Source organism: Scyliorhinus canicula, chromosome 14, assembly GCF_902713615.1.
Source record: "Scyliorhinus canicula chromosome 14, sScyCan1.1, whole genome shotgun sequence".
NCBI lineage: Eukaryota > Metazoa > Chordata > Chondrichthyes > Carcharhiniformes > Scyliorhinidae > Scyliorhinus > Scyliorhinus canicula.
Window position 1 is genome coordinate 60,348,187 of NC_052159.1, and position 15,517 is coordinate 60,363,703.

Here is a 15,517-nt window from a genome sequence, read left to right on the forward strand (position 1 = left end):
CATTCCACAAACTCAGTCCACAATTTTGTTCAACTTATCCCCTTTTGCCCCCCGCCCCCCCCGACGAACAATTCCTCAAACTTTCTCACGAACAACCCCCACCATGCCTCAAAGCCCTCTGCTGATCCTCTCAACTCATTTTTTCCAACCGGAATCATACAAGACCCCCAGCAGAGTACCCGACTTCCAATTTAACAGGATCTTTCGCTGGGCAATTCTGATGTCCCAAAGATTGGCTCCATGGGGTCCAGCCTGACCTCCACCCCCCACAATTTTAGATAACATCCCATATACCGCTTCCCAGTAAATCTCCAGTTTCTCACAACCCCAGAACATGAGTGCATGTCACTCGCCCTTGCCCCAAACTTCTTGCACTCATCAGCCACCCTTAAGAAGAACCCACTCGGGCGGCACGGTGGCACAGTGGTTAGCATTGCTGCCTACGGCGCTGAGGACCCGGGTTCGAATCCCGGCCCTGGGTCACTGTCCGTGAGGAGTTTGCACATTCTCCCCGTGTCTGCGTGGGTTTCACCCCCACAACCCAAAGATGTGCAGGATAGGTGGATTGGCTATGCTAAATTGCCCCTTAATTGGAAAAAATAATTGGGTACTCTAAATTTATAAAAAAAAAAGAACCCACTCATTCTCACCCAGGTCATATGCACCCTGTGCACCACCTTGAACTGAATCAAGTTCATCCTCGTGCAAGAAGATGTTGAATACACCCTACGCATTGCCTCGCACCACAATCCCCAGCTTATTTCCCCCCTCCCCCAACTTCTCCCATTTGTTTTTGATCCTCACTCCCTGCTCTCCCAACTACCCATATATATCCCCAATCCTACCCTCTCCCGACTCATCCAGGAGCAGCAGTTGCTCCAAAAACATGTACTCCGGCAACCTGGGAAACGTCCTCCACTTCTTTCATGTAAAGTCCCTCACCTGCATTTATCTAAATTCACTCCCCCATCAGCAACTAGAACCTCTCCTGTACCTTTATCCAGACCAGCAAACCTTCCCTTAGAAGTACAAGTCCCTCACCTTCACGAGACCCGCCTCCCTCCATTTCCCATATATCCCATCCATTCCCCCCTCCCAGCTTAAACCTGTGGTTCTCGCACAGTGGTGTCAACCCCGACATCTCTTCCAACTTGTCTCTGTGTCTACCCTGCACATTTTGATTTGTGGGTTTGGTTGTGCGCACAGACGGTGACCCGGGACAGAGATCAAACCTGGGTCCTCAGCGCCATGAGGCAGCAATGCTAATAATTCCGCCTCCCTAGCACGTTAATTTTTACCACCTGCACCCTGTCTGCCAGTGTCAGGTGTAATGTATCCCATCTGTTAAAATCTCCCCTGATCTCCAACGTTGTCAAATTCCACCTGTGCATTGTAGCCCACTCCCTCATCACCTGAATCCCCACCTGAACGTTAGCTACCTTGAATGGCAACACCTCAAGTTGGCCCCTCACCCCGCCGCATTCACCAGAAACACCTCACTCTCTTCCCGATATTTAACTTCCACCCAGAGAAGGCCCCAAAACTCTCCAATATTCCCACGATCATACCCATACTCTCCAACGGGTCTGACACAAACAACACCAGGTTGTTCGTGTACAGTGGCACCCGGTGCTCACTACTCCCCCTCTCAATCCCTTGCCACTCTACAGACCCCATAAAGGCCATTGGCAAAGGCTCAATCGCCAGCGCGAACAACGGTGACAGCGGACACCCCTGTCTTGTTCCCCCATACAGTCCAAAACGCTGCGAACACATCCCATTTGTACATATACTTGTCAACGAGGCCACAAATATCGGGCCAAAACCAAACCCACCCAAGATCTCAAATAAATACCTCCACTCCACACTGTGTGCATCTGCATCCTTGGAGACAATAACCTCTGGCACCCGCTCCACTGACCGAGTCATAACTTCATTAACAGCCTCCTAATGTTACTGGAGAGCTACCTGCCCTTTACAAAAGCCGTTTGATCTTCAGCGACCATGTCGAGCATAAATCTCTTCATGCTCCCTGCCACCACTGTTCAACAACGAAATGGGCTTATACAACCCACACTCCAACGAATCCTTTGACTTTGGGATTGCGTGATAGCCTGTGTCAGTGTCTGGCAGCTCCTCCTTCTCCAACATCTCACTAAACATCCCCAACAAATATGGTGCCAACTCTGCCGTTACTGCCTTACAAATCTCTGCTGAAAAGCCGTCCGCCCCTGGAGGCATCCCTGACTTCAAACCCCTGATGCTGTCAATCACATCCCTCAGCCCCAGGGACTCCTCCAACGCCTGCCTCCTCTCTTCCTCCAGCATTGGAAACTCCAACCCATTCCATATCCCCTTCCTCTCCACCCAGCTCAGCCCTGTACAATTTCTCATACAGTTCCACCCCTGAACACCTAATTTATCCTCACCGGCTCTGACAGTACCTCTCCCTTCTCTGTTCGCACCCTTAAAATTTCCCTGGAAGCAGCCTGCCTCCTCAGCTGGTGGGCCAGCACATGGCTCACCTTTTCTTCATATTCATATTGCACCCCACCTTTGCCCTCCGTAGTTGCCCCACTACCTTTCTATCGTCAACCTATCAAACTACCCCTGCAACCTCTTCCTCTCCACCACCAACTCTTAAGTGTCCTCCCGGCCCCCAAGTATCTCCTGTCCACCTCAACCATCTCATCCATGCACCTCCTGCCTCCTATCCCTGTGCGCCTAAAACAAGATAATCTCCCCTTAGACCATCGCCTTCAGCGACTCCCAGAATGTGGTGGCCAACACCTCCCCTTTCTGGTTAATTTCCACGTAAACCCTAATCACCGACCTCCCCTTTTCACAAAATCCCTTATCTGCCAAAAGACCCGAATCTATCCTACATCCTGGTCTCTGCATTTACCCAGAGATAAGCCTCACCTCCAGCCAATACGGTGCATGATCGAGTACACCTTATACACGTGTGAGGAGTACTCCCTCCCACTGGGTTCTTGAACCTCCACAGCTCTCTTTTCTCTTTCCTTCCCCCCCCCCCCCCCCTCCCCGGGTTCATGAAACCCCCATGGTTCAACCATTTCCATATGTTTCATAAACTCTCTCAACTCCTTCACCATCATCAACTTTTCAATTGACTTGGGGATCCACCTGTCCACCCTCTGTTCCATCTATTGAAATCTCCATCCATAATCAACTGATGCGTATCCAAGTCTGGGATTGCTCCAGTAAACCATTTACAAACCCGACATCCCAATTTACAGCATATATGTTGACTAGCACCTCTATGTCCCTCAGCTTGTGCAAACAGCCCCCCTACCCACCTGAATGCCCCTCAGCCGTCAACCCATCCCCTTCCCCCAAGCATACTCAGCCTTTACCCGTAAAGAAAAAAACACCCAAAATCGCCCCCTCCAAAATTCACCACAAAAGTTGTGCGCCATGCAAACTTAAAATTTCCCCAAAGGAAAGAAACCCCACACTCCAGCAACAAACATTAGCCATAACCTCCAACCTTTTGCAAATATAGCTCCTCCAATTCACACCGACTCAGCTCTGCACTTATGGTCCATTATAAAATCTTGGCCCCTTCTGACGTTTTGAAATAATACTCCCGGCCTTCAAAAGTGACCCACAGTTTTGACGGATACAGCACCCCAAAATGAATCTTCCTTTGGTACACCACCTTTGCCCTGTTCAATCCAGCACACCTCTGCCAGCTCCACACCAATATCCTGGTATATTCAGACCTGATTCTCCTCCCATTCCCAGTTTCACTTCTCCCTGGCCCATCATAGGATCTTCTCCTTTTCCACAAACTTGTGCAACCGCACAATCACCGCCCGCCTGCGGGCCCTGTCCATCTTTGGGGCCATCTCTGCTCCAGCACAAACCCGACCAGCATCCCCTACACATATTTCGTGTCACCCGTTCCTTCCAGAACGAAGGCTGGCAAACCTACAATTTTGAGGTCTTTGATGAAGTCCATCAACCAGCAGAGGGCAGCATAGCAGAGCTACTGATCAGCTGTTCTGGGGAAATTTGCATACGTGCAGTGCGGTCAGCCTAAGTTGAAGGTGAACCTGCGAAGAAGACCCAAGGAGTTTGAGTAAAGGCAAGCAACCAGCAGAGGGCAGCATAGCAGAGCTACTGATCAGCCGTTCTGGGGAAATTTGCATACGTGCAGTGCGGTCAGCCTAAGTTGAAGGTGAACCTGCGAAGAAGACCCAAGGAGTTTGAGTAAAGGCAAGCAACCAGCAGAGGGCAGCATAGCAGAGCTACTGATCAGCTGTTCTGGGGAAATTTGCATACGTGCAGTGCGGTCAGCCTAAGTTGAAGGTGAACCTGCGAAGAAGACCCAAGGAGTTTGAGTAAAGGCAAGCAACCAGCAGAGGGCAGCATAGCAGAGCTACTGATCAGCTGTTCTGGGGAAATTTGCATACGTGCAGTGCGGTCAGCCTAAGTTGAAGGTGAACCTGCGAAGAAGACCCAAGGAGTTTGAGTAAAGGCAAGCAACCAGCAGAGGGCAGCATAGCAGAGCTACTGATCAGCTGTTCTGGGGAAATTTGCATACGTGCAGTGCGGTCAGCCTAAGTTGAAGGTGGTTTGTGGAGGGGCTGTTGGCAAGTGACAGTTAAACCCGAAACACTTTGTGAGTGTTTCCCACCCTACCTCCTCCTCTAACCAACCCCCCCACCCCACGGTGGTTGGGAAGCGGGAGCAGGGGCCTGTCGTGAAGGTGAGTGAGTGCCTTTAAATTTGCTTACCTTTCAGCGGGATCAGGGTTTGAGGTAATATCAGGTAAGCTCTTCCTTTCTTTTTCTTTTTCTTGTTTTTTTTTAATCTAGAGGGGATGTCAGGGAAGGCAGTACAATGCTCCTCCTGCAGAATGTTTGAGGTGAGGGACGCCGTCAGTGTCCCTGCTGATTTCATCTGTGGGAAGTGCACCCAACTCCAGCTCCTCAAAAACCGTGTTAGGGACCTGGAGCTTGAGCTGGATGAACTTCGGATCATTCGGGAGGCAGAGGGGGTCATAGATAGGAGCTTCAGGGAAGTAGTTACACCAAAGACTGGAGATAGATGGGTAACTGTAAGAGGGACTGGGAAGAAGCAGTCAGTGCAGGGACCCCCTGCGGTCGTTCCCCTGAGTAACAAGTATACCGTTTTGGATACTTGTGGGGGGGACGACTTACCAGGGGTAAGCCATGGGGTACGGGCCTCTGGCACGGAGTCTGTCCCTGTTGCTCAGAAGGGAAGGGGGGAAAGGAGTAGAACATTAGTAATTGGGGACTCAATAGTCAGGGGCACAGATAGGAGATTTTGTGGGAGCGAGAGAGACTCACGTTTGGTATGTTGCCTCCCAGGTGCAAGGGTACGTGATGTCTCGGATCGTGTTTTCCGGGTCCTTAAGGGGAAGGGGGAGCAGCCCCAAGTCATAGTCCACATTGGCACTAACGACATAGGTAGGAAAGGGGACAAGGATGTCAGGCAGGCCTTTAGGGAGCTAGGATGGAAGCTCAGAGCGAGAACAAACAGAGTTGTTATCTCTGGGTTGTTGCCCGTGCCACGTGATAGTGAGATGAGGAATAGGGAGAGAGAGCAATTAAACACGTGGCTACAGGGATGGTGCAGGCGGGAGGGATTCAGATTTCTGGATAACTGGGGCTCTTTCTGGGGAAGGTGGGACCTCTATAGACAGGATGGTCTACATCTGAACCTGAGGGGCACCAATATCCTGGGGGGGAGATTTGTTAGTACTCTTTGGGGGGGTTTAAACTAATTCAGCAGGGGCATGGGAACCTGGATTGTAGTTTTGGGGTGCGAGAGATTGAGAGTAGAGAGGTCAGGAGCACAGTTTTGACTTCGCAGGAGGGCGGCAGTGTTCAGGTCTGTGGTTTGAAGTGTGTCTATTTCAATGCCAGGAGTATACGAAATAAGGTAGGGGAACTGGCAGCATGGGTTGGTACCTGGGACTTCGATGTTGTGGCCATTTCAGAAACATGGATAGAGCAGGGACAGGAATGGTTGTTGCAGGTTCCGGGGTTTAGGTGCTTTAGTAAGGTCAGAGAAGGGGGCAAAAGAGGGGGAGGTGTGGCGCTGCTAGTCAAGGACAGTATTACGGTGGTAGAAAGGATGCAAGATGGGGACTCTTCTTCCGAGGTAGTATGGGCTGAGGTTAGAAACAGGAAAGGAGAGGTCACCCTGTTGGGAGTTTTCTATAGGCCACCTAATAGTTCTAGAGATGTAGAGGAAAGGATGGCGAAGATGATTCTGGAAAAGAGCGAAAGTAACAGGGTAGTTGTTATGGGAGACTTTAACTTTCCTAATATTGACTGGAAAAGATATAGTTCGAGTACATTGGATGGGTCGTTCTTTGTACAATGTGTGCAGGAGGGTTTTCTGACACAATATGTTGACAGGCCAACAAGAGGTGAGGCCACTTTGGATTTGGTTTTGGGTAATGAACCAGGCCAGGTGTTAGATCTGGAGGTAGGTGAACACTTTGGAGACAGTGACCACAATTCGGTGACCTTTACGTTAGTGATGGAAAGGGATAAGTATACCCCGCAGAGCAAGAGTTATAGCTGGGGGAAGGGCAATTATGATGCCATTAGACATGACTTAGGATGTGTTGGTTGGAGAAGTAGGCTGCAAGGGTTGGGCACACTGGATATGTGGAGCTTGTTCAAGGAACAGCTATTGCATGTTCTTGATAAGTACGTACCAGTCAGGCAGGGAGGAAGGGGTCGAGCGAGGGAACCGTGGTTTACCAAAGAAGTGGAATCTCTTGTTAAGAGGAAGAAGGAGGCCTATGTGAAGATGAGGCGTGAAGTTTCAGTTGGGGCGCTTGATAGTTACAAGGAAGCGAGGAAGGATCTAAAGAGAGAGCTGAGACGAGCAAGGAGGGGACATGAGAAGTCTTTGGCAGGTAGGATCAAGGAAAACCCAAAAGCTTTCTATAGGTATGTCAGGAATAAAAGAATGACTAGGGTAAGAGTAGGGCCAGTCAAGGACAGTGGTGGGAAGTTGTGTGTGGAGGCTGAGGAGATAAGCGAGATACTAAATGAATACTTTTCGTCAGTATTCACTCAAGAAAAAGATAATATTGTGGAGGAGAATGCTGAGACCCAGGCTATTAGAATAGATGGCATTGAGGTGCGTAGGGAAGAAGTGTTGGCAATTCTGGACAAGGTGAAAATAGATAAGTCCCCGGGGCCGGATGGGATTTATCCTAGGATTCTCTGGGAAGCCAGGGAAGAGATTGCTGAGCCTTTGGCTTTGATTTTTAGGTCATCATTGGCTACAGGAATAGTGCCAGAGGACTGGAGGATAGCAAATGTGGTCCCTTTGTTCAAGAAGGGGAGTAGAGATAACCCCGGTAACTATAGGCCGGTGAGCCTAACGTCTGTGGTGGGTAAAGTCTTGGAGAGGATTATAAAAGATACGATTTATAATCATCTAGATAGGAATAATATGATTAGGGATAGTCAGCATGGTTTTGTGAAGGGTAGGTCATGCCTCACAAACCTTATCGAGTTCTTTGAGAAGGTGACTGAACAGGTAGACGAGGGTAGAGCAGTTGATGTGGTGTATATGGATTTCAGTAAAGCGTTTGATAAGGTTCCCCACGGTCGGCTATTGCAGAAAATACGGAGGCTGGGGATTGAGGGTGATTTAGAGATGTGGATCAGAAATTGGCTAGTTGAAAGAAGACAGAGTGGTAGTTGATGGGAAATGTTCAGAATGGAGTGCAGTTACGAGTGGCGTACCACAAGGATCTGTTCTGGGGCCGTTGCTGTTTGTCATTTTTATAAATGACCTAGAGGAGGGCGCAGAAGGATGGGTGAGTAAATTTGCAGACGACACTAAAGTCGGTGGAGTTGTAGACAGTGCGGAAGGATGTTGCAGGTTACAGAGGGACATAGATAAGCTGCAGAGCTGGGCTGAGAGGTGGCAAATGGAGTTTAATGTGGAGAAGTGTGAGGTGATTCACTTTGGAAAGAATAACAGGAATGCGGAATATTTGGCTAATGGTAAAATTCTTGGTAGTGTGGATGAGCAGAGGGATCTCGGTGTCCATGTACATAGATCCCTGAAAGTTGCCACCCAGGTTGATAGGGTTGTGAAGAAGGCCTATGGTGTGTTGGCCCTTATTGGTAGAGGGATTGAGTTCCGGAGCCATGAGGTCATGATGCAGCTGTACCAAACTCTGGTACGGCCGCATTTGGAGTATTGCGTACAGTTCTGGTCGCCTCATTATAGGAAGGACGTGGAAGCTTTGGAACGGGTGCAGAGGAGATTTACCAGGATGTTGCCTGGTATGGAGGGAAAATCTTATGAGGAAAGGCTGATGGACTTGAGGTTGTTTTCGTTAGAGAGAAGAAGGTTAAGAGGTGACTTAATAGAGGCATACAAAATGATCAGAGGGTTAGATAGGGTGGACAGCGAGAGCCTTCTCCCGCGGATGGAGGTGGCTAGCACGAGGGGACATAGCCTTAAATTGAGGGGTAATAGATATAGGACAGAGGTCAGAGGTGGGTTTTTTACGCAGAGTGGTGAGGCTGTGGAATGCCCTACCTGCAACAGTAGTGAACTCGCCAACATTGAGGGCATTTAAAAATTTATTGGACAAGCATATGGATGATAAGGGCATAGTGTAGGTTAGATGGCCTTTAGTTTTTTTTTCCATGTCGGTGCAACATCGAGGGCCGAAGGGCCTGTACTGCGCTGTATCGTTCTATGTTCTATGTTAACTGCTCCATCTGGGGCTTCCCACTATCACGATCCTTCCCCCGCCACCATTCTCAAAATTGTTGCTGTACCACAGGTCCCTTCCAATTCCTAAGCCAGGTCTTTAACTTTTTTTTAATAGGTCTGGTAGCCAGCCAGTAATAATAATATTTATTATTGTCACAAATAGACTTATATTAACACTGCAGGGTGGCACAGTGGTTAGCACTGCGCCCCATGGCACTGGGGACCCGGGTTCGCTCCCAGCCCCGGGTCACTCCTCGTGTCTGCGTGGGTTTCACCCCCCACAACCCAAAGATGTGCAGGTTAGGTGGATTGCCATGTCAAATTGTCCCTTAATTGGAAAACATAATAATTGGGTATTCTAAAAAAAAAATTAAATATTAACACCGCAATGAAGGTACTGTGAAAATCCCCTAGTTGCCACACTCACTCCAGTGCCTGTTCGGTTACACAGAGAATTCAGAATGTCCAAATCACATAGCAGCACATCTTCCGCGACTTGCCAATTCCAGGGAGAACCTCTTCTCCTACACCTTCTGCACCACTTTCCTGCCAGTTACCCCACTAACAGAAATAAAGTGCTCAAACTAACCTCTTCGACTGAAGCTGCCCTGTGTGCGACCACTCGCTTCATGGCCGCCTCCGGAAGACTCCAGGTACCTTTTTTTTTTTAAATGAGTTTAGCGTTTTAGCATCAGCCATCGTCCTAGGCAGTGAATTCCAGATGCCTGTCAACCTCTGGATAAAATAGGTTTTCCTCATCTCCCCTCTAATCCTTCTACCATTCACCTTAAATCTATGCCCCCTGATAATTGCCCCTCAGTTAGGGGAAACCCGCCTTTCCTGTCTCTCTAGGCCCCTCATTGTACACCGCAATTAGGTCACTCCTTTGCCTCGTCTGTTTTAAAGGAAAATCACTCTAACCTATCCAATCTCTCAGCTGCAATTTTCAAGCCCTGGCCATATTCTTGTAAATCTCTGCACTCTCCAGAGCAATGATGTCCTTCCTGTAACAATTCCAGCAGTGGCCTAACCAGCATTTTATACAGTTCCATCATTACATCCTTGATTTTTGTATTCAATACCTCACCCAAAAGAAGAAAGCAGTTCATATGCTTTCTTGACCTGCCACCGTCAAGGACCTGTGGATATATATTCCAAGGTCTTACTTCCTCAACATCTTCCCGTTTATTGAGTATTTCCTTGGCTTGGTTTCCCTTCCCCCAATGCATTACCTCACTTGTTCAGATTGAATTCTATTTGCCACTTCGCTGCCCACTCAACCCCAAACCAGTGACAGAATTCTGGAGTCAACAGCTCTCCTCTTCAATATAAACTATTCAATTTTTGTGTCATTTACAAATTTCCCAGTCATGCCACCCAAATCAAGTCTAAATCATTGCTATACAAAACAAATAGCAAGACCCCAGTAGAGCACTGGAACACCACTGGCAACTACTTTCTATTTACAAAAACATCCATTAGCCTTCCAAAAACATCCATTGTCCTTTGTTTTCCATCACCAGGCCTATTTTGGCTCAAACCCGTCACTAGCCCATACGAATCTGACAGTTTGGGGGAGACGGCATAGTAGTATTCTCACTGGACTAGTAATCCAGAGACCCAAGGTAATGCTCTGGGGCCAGGATCAAATCTTACATGGCAGATGGTAAAATTTGAATTCAATCAATATCTGGAATTAAAAGTACAATGACCAATGAAACCATTGTTGTAAAAAACCCACCACGTTCACTAAAGTCCTTCAGGGAAGGAAATCTACCATCCTTACCTGGTCTGGTCTACATGTGACTCCAGACCCACACAGCAATGTGTTTGACTCTTAATTGCCTCCTAATTAAATGGCCTAGCAAGCCACTCAGTAGGGCAATTAGGGATGGGCAACAAATGCTAGCCCAGCCAGTGACACCCACATCCCAAGAACAAATAATAAAATAAAACATTTTGACCAGTCTGTCGCATGTGACATTATCAAATGCCTTACTCAAGCCCACATAGACAACATCCACTGCAGAACCCTCATCAATCATCTCGTTACTTCCTCAAAAAATTCTACTGGAAATGTGAGTGTTGTTTTCAGCATATGTTTGGGAGCTTTCAAACGGATACACCTCTTTCCCCCCCCCCCCCCCCCCCCCCCACTCCTCTCCTGGGGAAGTCCTGTCCACCTGCATAGGAGCTGAAGCAACATCAATCTCTGTTGCAGCTACTCACCACAGTAATTATAGATCAGCCTCTTGAGTGAAAATTCTTACCTTTGCACTTGGCTGCATTCTCGAAGATCATGGGTACAATTCTCCCCTACCCGGTGGGCGGGGGGTCCCGGCGTAGCGGAGTGGCGCCAACCACTCCAGCGTCAGGCCTCCCCAAAAGGTGGTGAATTCTCCGCACCTTTAGGGGCTAGGCCTGCGCCGGAGTGGTTTCCGCTCCGCCGGCCTGCGCCAAAACTGGCGCCCACGGCCTTTGGCGCCCAGCGTCGGGGCTGGCCAAAAAGCCTTCGTCGGTGCGTCAGCAGCCGCTGACGTTACCACCGGCGCATGTGCGGTGGAGGGGGCCTCTTCCGCCTCCGCTGTGGTGGAGGCCGTGGAAGAAAAAGAGTGCCCCCACGGCACTGACCCGTCCGCCGATTGGTGGGCCCCGATCATGGGCCAGGCCACTGTGGGGGCACCCCACGGGGTCCGATCGCCCCCCCCCCCCCCCCCAGGGGCCCGCTCGCGCCGCCAATTCCACCGGCACAGAGTTGGTTTAAAGCACGCCGGCGGGGTTGGCCTGTCAGCGGTGGGACTTCGGCCCATCGCGGGCCGGAGAATCGCCGCGGGGGGCACGCCGATTGGCGGGGCGTGATTCCCGCTCCCGCCAATTCCCGGGTGGCGGAGGCAGGATTTACGCCGGCCCTGGGCGATTCCCCGACCCTGCGGGGGGTCGGAGAATTCCGCCCCATATTTTAAGGTAAAGCAATCTAAAGAGAATTGGTAGCGAAGATCACATTATGGATTGTAAAATATTTCAGACTGCAAACAAATAGGGGTGGTAGCAAACATTGTAAGAATGTAAATAACTATTGTAGCCACCGAAGTTGGCCATTCCCTCAATACAAAATGGAGGAACGCAAAGCTTGCAGGTTAAAATGGACAAAGTTTGCAGCACAAGCAGGCTGCACCAAGCCAATGTGTATTCTGTCTGCTAAGAGAGCAGACAGCACCGAAACGAACATTCCGCATACTAATGAGGCAATCTCCAGGACAGTTAACATGGTAATGGAACGATCCCAGGGACAATGGACACAAATAGGGAAGGGATTGCAACATTGTATAGGACACCAGACACCCCAGCACCAGCGGGGGTTCGAAGACAAAGCACCTGAAGGCCCGCCCAGTAGCCGAGGGACAGCCTCAGTATTGGGGGGATTCAAACAAATCGATTGGGAAGAGACCCAATCGATTCCCAGCAGGTAGAGGGTCCGCCCAAAAGGACACGAAGCCCTGGGACCTATAAAAGACAGGTTCCCAAACTTAGTTCGTTCTTCTTGACCAGCCCTCTCGACCAGCTTTTACCGAAGAAGACCTTGACCGAGCGAGAGGAGAGGTTTGGGACAGCAGCCGCCAGCAAGTAAGTGTCTCACAACGATCGCTACCAGAGATAGACACTCCTGACCCCTTTTTAAACCCGTACCAACCTGAAGTCTGCAGACCAGTGCAGAGCAAGAGGCCTTGTCCCCTGATCCGGCAGTTCCCTTTAAGTATTGGTTTATTTAGTGGTAGGAATCATCTTAGCGTGTGCATGGGTAGTATTATAATTGTATTATAATAAACTCATTTGTTTGAACTTACTAATTGGTGTATGGTTTTATTGCTTTGAACTTGACCTTGAAACTTGTGGCAGTATCTTAACGATACCTGGCGACTCCAGAGTTAAGTAACGAAACAGAGCTCACCCAGAACGAGCAACACTATACAATGGTAAATATTGCCCAGGTACAAGGCATGCTTGTAATAAATAACCAGTGGAAGAAATTTACTTCCAATTAATTTTAATTCATCACTTTTAAAACATTTTCTGTAAGCAAAATGATGAGAAAATGTTGCATTTATCCTTCACTGCTCCCACACAACCTTTAACTTCAAGTAACTCACCAGAGTTTTGCAGATACCATTTTATTTGAAGTAAATATTTTGAATGGACAATAAATGATCATGAGAAAACTATTATTGATGCTGCTGTTAATATACTCAGGAGGCTGAATTCTACAATTGGGCACACTGCTTTTCTAAAGCAAAGCAGAAATTGAACTTTGAGGCTCGTCATTCATTTAACTACCATAGATTTACAGAAAACCTCTATTTTAATATAGCTGTGAAGTTTTTAAAAATGTCAATGTCAATCTTGTATCGCTCACTTTAGGTAGAAGTATACTCATAAAATTGATGGAAGGCCACAATGATTAAGTTTGGAAAGAGTTAAGTTTTGGAACAAAACATCTGCACTGATCAGTCAGACTGCATTTAACAGAATATGGTTGAAGTACAATGTAAACCTTGTAAAAGGCACATTTCACAAAGTCTTTATTAAATTGCTTCTGCTGTACTTAGAATCGGGTAATATTTGCCACTAATGTAGAAATACTGATTTTCTTGACAACAGAAATTGTATCCAATATTCATTCCAAACGATTATACAAAGTTTGTTTTTACATCATTGTTCCGTGACAATGTTTAGTAGCTTAGCCATTGAATTACACAAGTGACATAGTTTAGGACGGTATTTTACAAGCGCTGAATTAGTATTGAAGAAGCACCGCCACCTCCATTACAGATTCCAGCCACACCATATTCTCCAGGCTTTAGATTGTGAACCATATGACCAACAATTCTAGTTCCAGACATTCTAAAATTAAAAGAAAACGGATTAGGAATGCATGTCCTCCCAAATTTTTTAAGTGTAGAAAATATTTTGAACATACAGCACAGAATAATGAAAGACCAAACAGAATAAAAATGTTAGAGAAGTGTTCATGTCTTTTGTGTTTCGTTTGGAGAAAATTTAGACACTGGGACATCTGTTTCCATTATTTTGGACATTGTCATGGTTTACTTTATAGGAATGAATGGCTCAGCTGAATGTAAGAATACTAAACAAGCAAAACCTGAGAGAAAGTCAGTCAACTGTGAAAACGTTAGGAAACATAGAGCGGAGGCATATTTGTAAATGATGTTAAATGACACCAAATTCAAAACTAACGTGCCTCAAATCAGATTAGAATATTTTTCCTCTTTCTCTAAAAAATAAATCCTAGCTGAGGTGAAAGTGAAGGTTATGAAATTAATAACTGATCAAATAATCCACAGTTCATTAATGAATGATGGAATCAAAGACAAATACTCAGGAATTCCTTAGAGGGGGTTACTGATGTAGAAGTTCCTTAGGAAATAAAGTAGGTAAATTGTACATCCTGTGTTATGAAGGCTTGTTGCATCAATTCCGTGCTCAACAGCTTCCATTACCTAACCAGATAGCAGGACTGACAGAATATAGGAGTTGGACACAATGCCAAAAAAAAAGAAAATAACATCCTCAACCCTCAAGTGATCCAGATATGTAAAATTGAGCTTGCTAATTAATCTTGTGTGGAGAATGAACACTGGGTGCAATCTAATGGCCACGTTGCGCCGGAAAAGCAGCTCGCGCGTGATGCAGTGTGGCCGATAAAAGCTGGGAGACCCCGGTCCAGGGATATACCCGGCTCTCAACGCGTGTCAAAATCCAACACGATCTTGCGAGATGTTGCCATTTAATTCCCACCCATTGTGGGCAGGATCACCTTTCGGCAAATCTGCATATTAGAGCAAGGCAGCTAGTCTCACTGTAATGTGCAGATTCCCGAGGTACCTTAGGCTTTGGGGTTCATCCCCTTCGCCGCAGACACCTCGGCCAAGTGCAGTTCAGCACTGGTCCCCAAAAATGGGGGCCAGACAGATCAGCACTTTTGAAATGAAATGAAATGAAATGAAATGAAATGAAAATGAAAAAATGAAATGAAATGAAAATCGCTTATTGTCACGAGTAGGCTTCAATGAAGTTACTGTGAAAAGCCCCTAGTCGCCACATTCCGGCACCTGTCCGGGGAGGCTGGTACGGGAATCGAACCGTGCTGCTGGCCTGCTTGGTCTGCTTTATAAGCCAGCGATTTAGCCTTGTGAGCTAAACCAACCCCTAGAGTCTCCCAGCAGATCGGAGGCCCCCATCTGCATGCCCTTTGGGAAGGATGGTGCCCTGGCACTGCTGGTGCTACCTGGGCAGCCTGGCACCTTGGCAATGCCAGGTTGGCATTTTTTCCGTGCACGATCTGGCCAGGGTTGCCCTGCATGGGTCTTGGGTGTGCGAACCTCCCATAGTGCATTTGGGCTGCGGGGGGGGGGGTGGTCACTTCGGGGGCCTCGGAGCGAAGCTCCCCAGTGTACAAAATGGGGCTGTGTGCAGCCTCAGTTGCGTGTTCCCCGTTGAGGCCCCTTATACAACACAAGTCACTGTATAGTCATGTGTTTCTCGGCACTGCCAGCGCCAGGAAACACGCAGCTAAACGCACTCGCTATGGGACTTTGTTCCCATTTGGTTGAATCGAGCACAATGTCAGGCTTTAGTGCCTAGTTTGATATCCAGTTATATTCAAAGTGCATTTTTCTGTCTAAATAATAGTCACCATTTCAGAATTCTTTAGTACCTCAGTGTTTTGAAGTGTTTCGCTGTAATG

The 15,517-nt window shown here is 47.8% G+C and overlaps 1 protein-coding gene across 1 annotated transcript in view; it reads right to left on the reverse strand.

Annotated features, from left to right (window-relative positions):
• Positions 1-12,907: 12,907 nt before the first annotated feature.
• acat1 (acetyl-CoA acetyltransferase 1) overlaps positions 12,908-15,517 on the reverse strand; it is a 45,587-nt gene continuing 42,977 nt past the window's right edge. The window contains exon 12 of the mRNA XM_038818029.1: positions 12,908-13,653. Coding sequence (XP_038673957.1) covers positions 13,533-13,653 — 121 coding nt within the window. The 3' untranslated portion in view covers positions 12,908-13,532. The remainder of the gene's footprint in view (positions 13,654-15,517) is intronic.